The sequence below is a fragment of the Populus alba genome, chromosome 1 (genome assembly GCF_005239225.2).
Source record: "Populus alba chromosome 1, ASM523922v2, whole genome shotgun sequence".
In the NCBI taxonomy this organism is placed as follows: Eukaryota; Viridiplantae; Streptophyta; class Magnoliopsida; order Malpighiales; family Salicaceae; genus Populus; species Populus alba.
Genome location: NC_133284.1, coordinates 7688306 through 7703156, shown reverse-complemented (window position 1 = coordinate 7703156; position 14851 = coordinate 7688306). Strand labels below are relative to the sequence as shown.

The following is a 14851-nucleotide window of genomic DNA, read 5'->3' as shown; positions in this document are numbered from 1 at the left end:
TTAGCTTCTTCTTCTTCTTCTTCTTCTTTTCCCCTTTTTATCTTTCCAACATTTTCTACATCCATTTTAAATATTTTAATCACCAAAACGCCTTTTTACTTGCATCATTTCCCTCCATATCAATTTTTCTAAATCAAATTAGAATTGAAATCATCTCCTTTTCTTTTCTTTTCTTTAAAAAAAAAAAACAATAGTTTTTAAGGTTTGTTTGTTTCATATAAATATTTTAACATAGAATATTTTACATGTAAATATTTTTAATGATGGCGATGGTGAGATGATAGTGGTTATATAGCAATAGTAATGGTGAGATGACAGTAATAAAGAAAAAGATAATGATGGTGATGATGGTTACATGAAAATGATGGTGGTAATGAAATTGCAATGAAGACGAAGGAGTTGCGGTGATGGTGGGCAAGAAGAAACTGGTGACATGATAATGAAAATGATATTGACTGTTAGATGGTAATGGATCAAGAGAAAGAGGACAAGGTGGTGGTGACATAACCGTGATAGTAAAGAAGTTGTTAGTCACATGATAGTGATGATAAAATGGAGATGATGATTAAAATAATGAAGATGATAATATAAGTGGATTATTATTTATAAAATATTTTATAAAATTTTATGAGTTGAAATAATTTTTAGTAAATGAATTAAGTTTAAAAATTAATTGTAAAATATTTTACAAGAAATAATTATAAAAGAGTTACCTTTAATCTGTAACTCTCATATATATTGTGACCGCTACCATCTACAGGTGGTCCAGCTGTATTGAAGGATTGAAACAAAGCATAAGATGTTGACGTTTAAAAAAGAAAAAAAAAAAAAAAATAAAGAAAAAAAGAAAAAGAGAAGAATAAATCAATGCCAAACATATCGTAAATATAATCGCAATAAATAAAATGGTTTTTGACTTGATTGAAAATAATATGATGTGACTAAAACCTGATAATTAATTTTAGAATTTGAGAGAGTAATGAAGATATAATCATAAATTAATTCAAATATTTATATTAATTAAAATAATAATAATTTTGACTAACCTAATGTTAGTACTCCAAAGAAGAGTTATATGAAAAATCAAAAAATATATTATCAAAATAGCTCTAATTTATTAATTTTGATTCTTTAAGACAATACTTGTATAAGATGTTAAAATTATTTTTGTCAAAACAAATAGTCAATTCCTGTATTTATTTATTTTTTTGAGAAAAACAATAAAATAAAAGGAAAATCTTAACTTTCTTTTTTTGAATTTTTTTTTATTACATATAAAATACAAAATGACTTCTTAAATTATTATTTTTATTTGAGTAACATGAAAAGGAAAAAAAAAAAAAAGAAGCTAAATTAAACTATTTTAAATGTTATATATATTAATAATTTGACTTTTGCCATGAAAATATCCCTTTTGATTTGCAAATATCTCCTATCCTTCCAATCTTTTTCCTTCATTTTTTTTTTTTCATGCTAATAAACCTAACATTTTCTCTATCTCCCTCCCTATTAAACTGTTTGCCCTTTGTCTGAGCCAGGCACAATGGCCTCTAACGCATGGCGCAAACTCAAAAAATCCCTCAAGTCAAAGCTCTCATTCCTCTCCACCCCCAGGTCCCCCACCAACCACACAACTGCCCCCACCGAAAATCCACGCCTCACCACCGCTACTCCTCCACTACTTCCAACAATATCATCATCATCCTCGTTCAGTTCTCGTCTCTCGCGTAGCTTCAGTCTTCACTCTTCTCCAGTAATCATCCCCTCTCTCCCTCTCGTTTTTGCTTTTGTTAGCGTTGACATAATACTGTGATTTATGTTTTTAACTGCCCGGTGACCGGAGTTTTTCTCTTTTTACTTGCCGCGTAAAAATTGAGTTTTGTGACTTGGTATTTTTGTGAGTTCGGCATCCATAGCCGAGTTTGAAGTCTGACGACGATGCCCTTGTGTTTCTCTAGTGTTTTAAGTTTTGTTCCTGGTCCGAGTAGGGGTGTTTTGGTAAGAGTGGGTGAAGCTTGCTTAGAAGATCACGTTTCTCATGTGATGCAGTAAATGGACCATTGGAATAACATTGAAGTACCAGCTGCTGGGGGTCGTTGAAATTTGTATTTAATTATTTTGATTGTGGTGCTTGGAAGCTTCACAAAGTCAATGATTTAATTGAATGGGCTGTTTACTAAGATCACAAGCCTAACTAAGTAATTAGAGAGTAAATTATTGTTTTATTAACTGCATGAAAATTAGGACAGTGGCACATGCACATGGTAATGTTTATGGTTTGGGGTCAAGTGGGGACGTCAAGGTTAAAATGGTTGTTCTTTAAGGCTTGACTTTTTGAGAAGCATGCTATTGTTGCGTTGTTGAAGCTTGAAAGGAACCATTTTTGTTTTGTGTACAATGGGAATACATTAATGAAATCGAATATTTTGTTAGCTTTGCAAGTTTTTGGTTGAAAAGTCAGATCAACACAATAATGTCCTGCGTGTTTCAAGTTGTCTTTTAAGTCAAAAGTTTAAAGGTAATCTAATAAAGTTATACTTTTATTTCCAAGTTATTGAGGCTCGAGATGCTTAGCCTCGCTTGCTTTTAGTTAAATCCAGTGATGCTTAATTAATGAGAAACTTGAATTTCATAGTATAGGTATAGAAGACCTCCATTGGCTCATAGATGGATGCTTTTATGAGCCTTTTGAATCTTGATTGTGGTGTTGAAATGCCATAAACTTGATTGCCTACTTAGCTTTTGGTTCTGAACATCTTTAAATAGTCATGACTGTTCTTGACATGGTCAAGGTAGAAGGATATTGTGATTAAAAAAAAAAAAAAAAAACAAATTGTTCCTTGGTTAGTTGGATATTACTTTTGAGGAACTTGTGCTGATAAAACAAAAATAGGCATGCATTTGATTTGATGGTCTACATTGGCTTAATAGAATTCATGCTGTTAAATTTGCTGAGATTTTCACTTTTTAACTTTTCCTATAATTTTGCTCATTATCACAGAAAAAATGTGCCATTTGCTTGACGAGTTTGAAAAAAGGGCAAGGGCAAGCCATCTTTTATGCTGAGTGTTCTCACGCTTTCCACTTCAATTGCATTGCTGACAATGTCAAGCATGGTAATCTCAGATGCCCTGTTTGCCGCTCCAAATGGAAAGATGTGCCTTTTCAAGCGCCAAAAAATGTCCCCGGTTTTCAACGTAGTGGTTCAGTGCATGCTTATGCACCTCCTTACAATGCACCTAATGCATCTCCAGTTCATATTGAGCCAGATCACTTCTCAGACGATGAACTAGTACCAGATGTTTCTCAAGGTCAACCCTCTTCATCTCGACCCCATGCTATAACAGTGAAGACTTTATCAGAGTATCCTGCTGTTTCTGCTTCGGAATCTTTCTCCAAGTTTGGTGTTCTTGTCCGTGTTCTCACTCCCCCGCTTGATAATACTCTACCTCATCACCGTGCACCAATTGATATTGTAAATGTGTTGGATGTTAGTGGTAGCATGGCAAGCAAGCTGATACTTCTCAAGCGTGCTGTCAACTTTATCATACAAAACTTAGGCCCTTCGGATCGACTTTCGATTGTGACTTTCTCTTCATCAGCTCGAAGAATCTTACCACTTAGAACAATGTCTGGAAGTGGCCGTGAAGAGGCCATAAGTGTTGTAAACTCTCTTTCTGCAACTGGTGGAACTAATATTGTTGCAGGGCTCAGGAAAGGGGTTCGGATTCTGGAAGAACGGCGTCAACATAATTCAGTTGCAAGCATTATCCTTTTATCTGATGGTTGTGATACACAAAGTCACAATACACTTAATAGATTGGAATATCTAAAGTTGTTACCGACTTCAATTTTTCCTAGCAATAATGCATCTGGAGAGGAGTCTAGGCAGCCAACTTTCCCAATTCACACGTTCGGGTTTGGATTGGATCATGATTCTGCTGCAATGCATTCTATATCTGATGAATCTGGCGGCACATTTTCCTTCATTGAGTCCATTGATATTTTACAAGATGCTTTTGCAAGATGCATTGGCGGTCTTACAAGTATTGTGGCTCGGGACGTTCAACTCAAAGTTAGGTCAGCATCACCAGGAGTGCAGATTTTGTCGACCCCTTCTGGGAGACACAAGAATAAAATTTTTGATCAGGGACACCAAGCTACGATTGATATCGGAGATTTATATGCAGAAGAGGAGAAGGATTTTTTAGTTTTCCTCTCAATCCCTGTATTTCCAGCTGTTGATGGTGAGGAAAGGTTGGAAAACATGCCATTGGTGGATGTTTCAGGCTTTCAGAAAGATTCGCTGTCGACGGATACAGTCCAAGTAGAAGGTGAGAGAGTTGAGATACGACGACCTCAGTTTTTATCTCCTATTGATCGGGTACCGTGTTTGGAGATTGATAGGCAAAGAAATCGTTTGCTAGTGACAGAAACTATTGCCAAGACACAAAGGATGGCTGAAATGGGAAATTTAAAGGGTGCACAGGCTCTGCTGGCAGAGCAACTATCCACTCTTCTATCTACAGCTTCTTCCCAAGCAGGAGATGATCTATGTAATCGGCTAGAAGCTGAGTTGAAAGAAACCAGGAAGAGAATGGAAACCAGGGAATTATATGAACGCTCTGGGCGTGCGTATGTCCTCTCGGGGATGAGTTCTCACTCATGGCAAAGGGCTGCAACTAGGGGTCCCTCGATGCCAATCTCACCAGGTCGGAACTCAGATATGAGGACTACCACTAGCTATGAAACACCATCTATGACTACAATGGTAACCAAGTCACAAAATTTGAACTTGGCACCTAGAGAGTAGCTTGGGCATCTACTGCAACTTAACAAATCTTCCAGCGTGATTGATCAACATCCATTTGCATTTGCTACTAACACGAGCAAGAAACTCTTAAGTATTTTATAATTTTGATAGCTTAGTGGGAGGTTAATGGAATCAATTTTAAGGATTCGAACTAAAATAGTCTTGCCTTTCATTGCTTTTCATTTTGTGGATTGCGTCGAAAGTTGTACATGAATATTGAATCACAAGATGTATTACTTCACTGGTTTGGTTTGAGGTTTATTGCTTCAAGGTAAAAAGTGAACCGGTATATGATAAAATAATTTTCTAAATATATTTTAAATCATTTAATTGTAATGAATTTAAATCAATATAAAAAAAAATCTAGGGCATTTACAAACAAAACCTAAATGCTTGGGTCCTAGAAGGTAAGGGTGCGCGAGCCTACAAGACTAATCTCGATTGCCTAATTCAATTTTTTTTTCTTTTTATAATAAACTGACAACATGTTATGCATCTTGTTTTTTTTTAATAATATTTTTTACCTTAAAAAACTCTTTGTCAACCCCTTTTTTCACCTGAAAATACATAAAAAAAATATCTTATAGGCCTTAATAAACTCCTTAATAACCTCCAATCAATTTTAGATCTTTTCAAAAATTACAAATCAATCTGATTTAAAAAACATTATCAAGCTCATATATATTATTTTTACCAAGATGGAGGGTTAAAACACCATAATGAAACTTTTATAATTAAATGAAATTTATTGACACAAAAAAGAGTTTTTTTTATTGTTGGATTGTCGAACGACCATTTTTTCTCTCCTTCCATGTTTTCTTGTGACCCTCCCTCTTCTCTTTTAAATCTAGGGACCAATCATGAACATAATGAAATTTTGGACAAAAACATAAAAACCTTAACAAACAAGGACCAAAAATAAAAATAAACAAAAACCTCAGGGACTGAAATAATTAAAAACACTCCTAATGCACCATGAAAAAAAGATGTTAATTTTTTTTTCAGTTTTAAATTTGATCCCAAAGTTTCAGCTTCAATTGTTCTGAGTAAATAAGACTAAATTTTATTTTGTCAAATAATAAATTAACTCAATATCAAAACTTTAGTTTGCAATTATGAGAACCCCACATCAAGCAACCAAAACAAATCAAGTCCAATCTCAAATAATATTACAATCATCAGTGAATCATGTGTTACTCCACATTAAAATCACAAGATGTTTTAGTTTTTTTAATTAATTATATTACGTTAAAACGTGTACGGAACTCAATATCCAAAGAGAAAAAAATCCCACCTTTAATGCCCTCTTTATAAAGTAGAATTCTGGGCAACACAAGTCACAGCTAGTTTGTTTACCTTTGTACAAGACAAGCTCTCTTATTTCTTACCCCGTCATGCAGGGTTTCTAAATCACCACCACAAACTTGCTTCAGGCAGATGGCAGTTCATATAACCTGGGGCGACGAGCTACAGAAGCCTCTATACATCTCTTGCAAGGAGTTACAAAAGTACCACGCCGCGGGTACAAGAGTGCTTGTTTCTCCATCAGTTCCTTCAGCTTGGGTCCCATATCAGTGATTTATTATTATTATTATCAACCCAACTGATCAATGATGGTATAACCGGCAAAGGGAAAGTTTATATAACTGGATTTTCAAAAATCAGCATAGATGAGAATGACAGAAGCAGCATGCTCTACCTACGCATGATAATCATTTGTGATACTGTTCGAAAATCTTCATTTAGATTCTCCATCAAGCATTCAACATTCATCCTCGTAAGAAATTAGACAATCAGTCTAGTCATTTTTTTAAAATTTATAAACCGTACCACCAAAGCAAATAGAAAAATATCCCTTCCAGAAATGCTGCCCTTTTAGGGTCAAGCTGAATAATGTGCTGGCAATTTTTCAGGACGCCTTTTGATCTCGTATGTATACGTATGCCAGCTGAAAATTTCAACTAGACTTTCAAATCTTAGGCTTCTTTGGTGCACCAGAGAATCCAGTCTCAGGCTTGCGCTTTATCCCCAAGAAGTGCTCAACCTGGGAGGAAAAAAAACAAAACCATATATTAGCAGGCAGGCAGGCATTGTGCAATAAAAATGCATGGGTGCTAAAGTCAGAAAACCCTTTCCCCTAAGGGAAGGTAAGAGAAAAGGTGTGTGAGAGTTGTAGATTATCCAAGTAACCGATCCAGAACCATTCTGAACGACACTCAACATGTGTTGAACCTGAGCACACAACTTTCTTATCAAAGTAAAATCTTTTCTTGAAATAGGAACATCCAAACTGCCATAGGAAATAAGCCCTTGTGGTGGTAGGTTCGGACATAGCAACACAGGAGTCATGGTGAATGAGTTAAGGTCATGGATTAAATTGAAGTTGTATAAGCTGAGGTTTAACAACAGAAATGCGGTTGTTTGCTTGCTGGGATCCGAGATTTTGGTTTCAGGAGGTTTTAGGAAGCAAGAAAATGTAGGAATTTATGGATGATTTTAAGATACCAGGGTCGGTGGTATCCAGGAAAACATTTGGGATAAAGAATAGTTTTGGCTCAATAAATTTCAAGAAAGAGCAACAGCAATGGTAGAAATGGCACAGAGAATCAGATGGAATGGGGGAGGGGAATGAAGAAGAAGAGAAAGTCCTTCCAGGTATGCATGATTCTAAAGCAAATAATAGCACTCACTATTGCATTATGATAGAGTCCAAGAAACAATTCCCAGCACACACGTATTCAACTGTCCCAAAAAGTACTTCGTTTCCTTTCATTGACAGTATGTGTGAGTGTGAGTGTGAGGGGGGGGGGGGGGGGGATGATAACGCAGGACATGAGTAATGCTAAATGGGTGCTGCTTGAAAACCGCTGTGATGATAGGATGAGGTGAGCATTAATGGTTCTGCCAGAAAGGAAAGAAAAAAATTCCTAAAAAGTTAAAAAACCAATGTCTGGTACTACTAATTAGCATTCACACCCAACAGTTCTCAACATGGGTACAAACCACAACCACTACAAATTGTACAAGAAATCAGTTCGTTTTTTGCAACTAGCATGAGGCATCCACAGCACAGTTAAACATGCTCGAAGCATACTTTTTGAACATCATTCTAACCATGCCAGTGCAAACCAATATATGAATCTTACTGACCTTTTTATCACCGAGCATGGGTGTTAAGCCTCCTGGGAGATCCTTCTCAACAGTTGCAAAGCCACTTCTAGGATCACTGGTTTGCCTGCAAATGAAATTCATAAAGAAAGGTGAATAAGAAAACTGTAGTGATACAGTCATACAGAAAGATAAATGCAGAAGAAATGATATTATTCTATAATCCTCAACTTTCTGAAACTAGTAGGTCTTATTTTGAAATGTATCAAGGCATGATGAACCAAGAATTCAACAAAAATACAGTGGTTAAGTACATTTAAACCAACTGCGAAGTGAGAAATCTTTTCAAGTCTATGAACTTATCACTGCAAAATGCAAATAATCATAAAGACTCAATTGAATGGCTGCTAAAGCTGCATTATATATCAACAAAAACATGTTAATACTCTTATCAATTGTTTTTAGGAGAACAACTTGTACTTGATGATTAACATTTTTCTTCTTCAAACTATATCCCTCGCCTTTCATTAGTAACAGCTTATCTTGACATATAAAATGGACATGTAAATCTTACCCTGGCTTAACATGACCACTGAGGACAAGGTAAGGTGTCTTTAATTGAGCTTGAGCTCCCCTCATCCGCTCCACAGACAGCGATGGTGTATCTGAATTTTTCATTTGCTTCAACTTCAATTCTTCCTGGTATTGTTTCATTCTCTTTTCTTGCTTCATTTTGCCAGGCCCCTTCCCATGGAATTTATGAGAAATCATTCGAAAGGCTTCCTTTGGAGTCATCTGTTAAATATAAGGAAACAACATAAAATAGTAAACAACTAGCTAGATAATCAGGGTCCGCATATAAAAACTTTAGCAGCAATCTACATCAGCCACACGTTCACACATAGAAAGTAGAGCATTGTAGGACTGAGGAACGCTGCCTCAGAGAAACTATATGAGTGTACAAGGTCACTACAAAAGTCCAGAGTCTTTGACTAATTTATATTTAATAACCAGATGCATAAATAAATCTTTCACTTCTCTGAATTTTGGACATCAAAGCAGATGAGTTTATGAAACAAGCAGTCCTATTGTCTAAAACCTCGTAAGCAATTAACCCGAACCCCACCCCCAAACCAGGAAAAAAAAACAACCAACTGCACAGTAACAGCTCTGAAACACACCCCAAACCAATGCCATTGCTCACTGATCAGCACCCAGAGACTCAAAGTCAGTCTGTGGGGCACAAATTCCAAGGTATAAACCCAACAACTTGCGATGACTATAGGGTAGGCTAATAAAATGGTCGCTCCAAGCCTCCAATGAATTAATCAAAACACAATTATATGCCATAAAAATTTGGCCTACAACTCTCCTTTAATGGACCTGCTCATATGGAGGTCCTATCTCCGCACCAGGTGCATAATGGTAAAAAAAGTACAATAAAATTAAGGAATTCTAACACAACAGTAAGTGCAAAGTAAACGGATGATCAAGTGAAGTGCTTACAATTCGCCCAAATTCATCTGTCCTCTCGATGCGGATATCCTTGAACTTATTATCATTATTAGTACCAACATCATCATCTACGATACCAACAAGCTTGCTCTTTTTCTTGTCCATATTTCTGCCACCCCAGTCAATACTTTCTTTAAGTGTACCTCGCTCTTTAAGTAACTTCAGTGCACCAGATAATCCTTTCCCAACAGCAACCTCATGTATGGTTTCATCAGGAACTATCTCCTCATCCTCATTGACAGGATTTTCATCTTTACTGTTGTCTGGAACTTCCATCCATCCACCAGCCTCGTCCTTTTGTTCTTCATCAGAAACTCTTGGTGGTTCATCTTCGTCCATGAAAACATCTTCGTTGTCAGGTTTGTGAACTTCTGAAATAGCAAAAGCACCCTGTTAAATTTTCTAATACAAGCAATGGTAACTTTACTTCAGGTATCAAAAAAGGCAATGGCAACAGAAAAATCAGTGACCAAGATATATAGTATCCAACAACTAAAGAAGAAGATTTAGGATTCTAGCCCATCTCAAGCATCATAACGGGTCAGATTCACATTTGACAATAATGATGCAATAAAATGGATGGGAAAGGATCACATTATAGGTGAATAGAGCAGTAGCATGTCAGCATTCCTCATAGAGAGTTAAGAGCTAGCATAAAACCTTGAATGGCCATAAATGGTTGTGCAGCTAAACATAATATATGCAAGATTGTCTGGTCTGCATACTGTTGTGCTATAGCAAACCCAATGCAACATAGATTGCTGTCCCATCAGAAACTTCTTGTTTTTTTTTGGTGATATTTTATGAAACAAAAAAAAAACACTAAGAAAAAAATACCTTCAGCAAGCTGAATAGCTGAGACAAACTCTTCCATCTCGGTGAACACAAGTTTGTTTTCATGTGACTCTCCAGTTTCAGGGTTTTTATCATCTGCAATTTGACTGCTTAAAGTGGTGGAGGCAAGGTGAGCAATTGCTAGAGGACCAGATGCTTCCGCCTCTTGCTTTTTAAGAGCTAATTTCCTTGCTCTTTCTAATGACTTATAAAGATCCTCTTCATCATCTGCAAACACTAGATTTTCCTCTTCCTCCACTTTAGTTTGTAGAGTTTGCTCTAGTCGCAGTGATTTTGATGCCTCATCTGCTTTAGCATAAGCTGATTGGTAAGCATTGTTTCTCATTTCAGCCTCAGATCTCTCTTGTTCCTCTCTAATGGCCTGCCTTCTCCCATCTTTCCTAGAACCAAGATCTCCAATACCCAACCCTGCCGACACAGCTTCTGCTTCAAGGGCATCTATATCTAGCTTATCCTTCTTTCGCAAAGATTTCTTTTTCTTTGGCTTTTTAAACTGAAGCATCTCTTCATGAGTAAAGTAATCTGATGAGATCTTTCCGGATGAGTTTAGATCTTCTAAGCGAGCACTTGTGGAAGTACCTTGTAGCCTTTTGCGAAGCTGAAAATATTACAAAAGAGAAAAAATAAGAAATAATAAATGGTCCCTTCATCAGAAATGCTAACATAAACCACACATATCTTCTCAATCTATACTTAAAAGAGAGCCCAGTGTACCTCCTCCAGCTTTTTCTCTGCTTCACCAGTGAAGCGGCCCCTTTCATCAAGAGTTACGCCCTGACAAACCAATAGACAATGATCATTTTTTGCTAATAATTCAGAAACCACACTAGGGAGAGGAGGAAAAGTGAAAGGGGGAAAAAATCTAACCTCATCTGCATTGGCATCATCATATTGCGGAAGCATTTTCTTCTCTGAAGCAGGATCATCATTGAACCTAAAATGTTAGGACATCTCGAAGTAGTTAGCAATTTTACAGAATTTAAAACTATGGTAGAACTTATTCTTGTAATATCAGCTTACTTGTCATCATAGATACCCGTCTTTTTCTTAGCAGCTTTATAAGCCCCATCCCGGCGCTTCTGCTCTCCAATTTCCACATTTTCAAGCATATCAACCTCTGCCACATCAGACCAAAAATCTCTGTTACACAAAAATGCTTTGTCATTTTAGGAAACTTGGGGCATGAAACATATGAAGGAAACAAAAACTATTTCTACCTTCATTGATGTCACCATCTGCAAGTATATTCTGATCTTTGAGTGTCAAAACAACAGCTCCGCCTTCCAATACCTTGTCAAGGCCATCGAGAACCTTGATTCCAGCTAGATTATCTATTAAAAGGTTCCATCATAAAAATAAATCAATCTGACAGCATTAGCCATAACTCCTAGCTAAAATATAACTGATTCAATCAGCCAGAAACAGAGATATAAAGACCTTAAAATTTCAACTATAAATAATTATGGCTTGGCTTCCAAGAATATGACCTTAGACTTGCCGATTACAATTCCAAGAGACTAAATTTTTGGGTTATAAAAACACGACTAGCTGTAGATGTCCTCAAATGAAATTTGAGCATCTCATTTCTCAATGAAATTTTTTATGAACAAACAGATAAGACCATGTGCATCTCATTTGATCTAATGAAATTCAGATGATTATGAAAAACTACCAAGTTTAAACAAATGTATCATCTATTCTATATATGTTTTTAAATGACTGATCTGTTTTTAAATGATAAAGAGGGGGGGGGGGGATGCAGAAAGGATCATACGAGCATTATGCTGGTCTGCTTCCTCATCATCACTGTCTCCTTGACCAATATTGTCCTGAGAAAATTTATAGCATGGTATCAACAATCAAAACTGCACATAATAAATCATAATACATAGGAAGTCAGAATACAGGAAACACGGTAAAGAAGGAAACCTGCTCCTCAAAAATCTTTGAGAGATGCTTGGCTCTCTCCTTTGCAGCATACTTGTTCTCCTCAATCTTGCGACTCCTACCAACCCATGCTAAAACATCAGAAACAGATTCAGGTTTTTTCTTTGTTCTTTCTTCCTTCATCCTGAGGGGAAACAATTAAAAAAAAGGGGATAAGTATGGCATAACAATAACATGAAGCTGGATGAACTTATAAATTGAAGAATATCAGGAAAATAAGAAGACTGTCATCAAAATAAATAAAAAATGCTGCAAAGAAACATAAAAGAAGTTGACAATAATACAGGAATGGAGGACGCCGACAAAAAAGCAAAAGCAGGAAAATCTCAATTAGCAACAAGTAATAAAACGACACAAAATTATATTTTGATTGCACAAACCCACATTGGATGTGAGGAAAACCATCATCCATATGCATAAAATTATAGATCACACAACAGTGGCATAGTACTGTGATTGGCCCACCCTTTACCAGTGTGCCTCGCTAATCACCATACCATTACAGATCTACAAAATGGCCATGACAGGAAAAGCAAGGGAGCAGAACCTACTGTCTAGAGATGCTCATTGCTCAATGGCATGATCTTCTCTCATTGAATTTTACCTGGCATGTATGCATAAAAGAAACTGCATGCTCATTTTATCATGAGAGGAAATCTATGTGAATAGAAAATTATAGAAACTCTTTCCCTAGTAATATAAAGTATATATGTGAAGCAATCAGAAGCACCTAACACTGGCGTTACACATGAGAAACAAGAAAGGATAACTCTTGGAAGTAACAAAAATCTAATTTAGACTGGTTACAGCTCGCAATAAATGTAGCCGTCCAAAATAAATCCTCGTCGCAAACATAAATTTCATCAAATTATACTAAAAATTATCCAAAATAGAAAGGAAAAATGCAAACCAAAAAAAGAGAGCATCGATGGTGATTTACTTACTTCAAAATGCGTTGCTCAAGCTCCGAGGCAGATGTGTGAGCTCCAGCTGATGCACCTTCAGCACTTTGTTCATCTTCATCACGAAAAGAAACCTTCCCTTGTTTTCGAGTATCCTTGTCCACTTCATCTTCATAATCCATCTGAAACTTGCCATCATAATCTTCCTCGTTGCTTTTTCTGCTTGCCCTATCCTTCTCTCTGGACCTCTCTTTATCTTGATCCGCTTCCCTGTCTCTCTCTCTCTCCTTAGTCTTCTCTCTCCCCCTTTCCCTCTCTTTATCATTATCCCTGTCCTTCTCTCTATCCTTGTGCTTCTCCTTCACTCTTTCCCTTTCCTTTTCCTTCTTTTCCCTATCCCTCTCCCTTTCCTTTTCCTTCCCTCGATCTTTCCTATCCTTATCCTTCTCTCTAGACTTCTCTCGGTCATGTTCTTTATCCTTCACCTTACTATCCCTACTCTTATCTTTACCAACATCATTATCGCTGGTTTTCTTCGACCGTTCCCTGTCTTTACTCTTATGATCCCTATCCCTCTCCCTCTCTCTCTCCTCTCCTCTGCCGCTCTTCTTCCTTGTATGCTTACTCGATTTTTCAACTCCATTCACCTTGTCGTCCACATCATCCCTCTCTTCACGTCGCTCGTGCCTAGATTCAGACCAGTCCATATCCATTCTAACCACCACTCTCAAACTCTAATCTTGCCAGTACAACCACCTAAACCCTAGAAATCTACCACTCACAAATTTCGATTGGAATGGAGAGGGGGAAAGAGAAAGAAAGAAAAACCCTAAGAGAGAGCGAGAGAGAAGCGTACCTTTGATTAATTGGTTTGGTTTTCAGAGATAGATTGTTATGTTTTGGGGTGTTTTGGTAAAGTGATAAATGTTTTTTTCATAATTATTTAAAAATATATTAAAATAATAATTTTTTATTTCTTAAATTTTATTTTTAATATAATATAAAACAATTTAAAAATATCAAAAAAATAATAATTAAAAAAATATTTTAAAATTTTTAAGAACTCCAGTTCATCCTCGAGGCCATAACTCCTTAGTTTATATCTGATACTGTGATAAAAAGATATTTGGATCTCGTTTGTTTGCTGGAAAGTAGTTTTTTTTTTTAAATGAATTTCGGGAAAATAAATTATTTTTCAATGTTTGATAGTGTAATGAAAAATAAATTGGAAAATACTTTCAAGTATTTGGTTATATCATGGAAAATGAGCTGAAATTTATTAATGTTTTTATTTTTCTCAAGTTTATTAAAATAACGAGAAATAAATCTTACAAATTAAAAAGTTAAATGAGAATGAAATAAAAAAAATATAATTTCATAAATTATCTCAAGTAAAATAAATAATAATCAAAATAATAGAGATCAAATCTAAAAAAAAAAAAAAAATGAAAGATGAAGAAATTAAAATAATAATAATTAACATTTCATAAATTATTTCAAATAAAATAAGTAACAATAAAAAGAATGAGGACCAAATTTGATAGATGAAAAATTTTCAATAAAAAAATGATAAGGGAAAAGCAAATAACAATTATAAAAATAAAGATCAAAGTTAATACAAAAATTAAATTTTAAGAGATGAAATTGAAAAATAAATATTCAAAACAAAATATATATAGCAATCAAAAGTTTGAGGACCAAAATTGATATA

The 14851-nt window shown here is 35.7% G+C and overlaps 2 protein-coding genes across 2 annotated transcripts; one reads left to right on the top strand and one right to left on the bottom strand.

Moving 5' to 3' along the window:
• The first annotated feature begins 1468 nt into the window (after positions 1-1468).
• Positions 1469-5074, top strand: LOC118033964 (E3 ubiquitin-protein ligase WAV3). Its single transcript, XM_035039109.2, has 2 exons — positions 1469-1753; positions 3002-5074. Exons 1-2 carry the CDS (start codon positions 1544-1546, stop codon positions 4811-4813), a joined length of 2022 nt encoding a protein of 673 aa, XP_034895000.1. The 5' UTR covers positions 1469-1543; the 3' UTR covers positions 4814-5074.
• Positions 5075-6528: 1454 nt separating this feature from the next.
• Positions 6529-14032, bottom strand: LOC118033963 (SART-1 family protein DOT2). Its single transcript, XM_035039108.2, has 12 exons — positions 13183-14032; positions 12221-12362; positions 12066-12120; positions 11509-11622; positions 11312-11408; positions 11159-11225; positions 11006-11065; positions 10274-10889; positions 9428-9807; positions 8496-8716; positions 7964-8048; positions 6529-6857 (listed from the first exon to the last, which is right to left on the bottom strand). The coding sequence occupies exons 1-12, from the start codon at positions 13851-13853 to the stop codon at positions 6783-6785; spliced, it is 2583 nt and encodes an 860-aa protein (XP_034894999.1). The 5' UTR covers positions 13854-14032; the 3' UTR covers positions 6529-6782.
• Between the last annotated feature and the right edge of the window lie 819 nt (positions 14033-14851).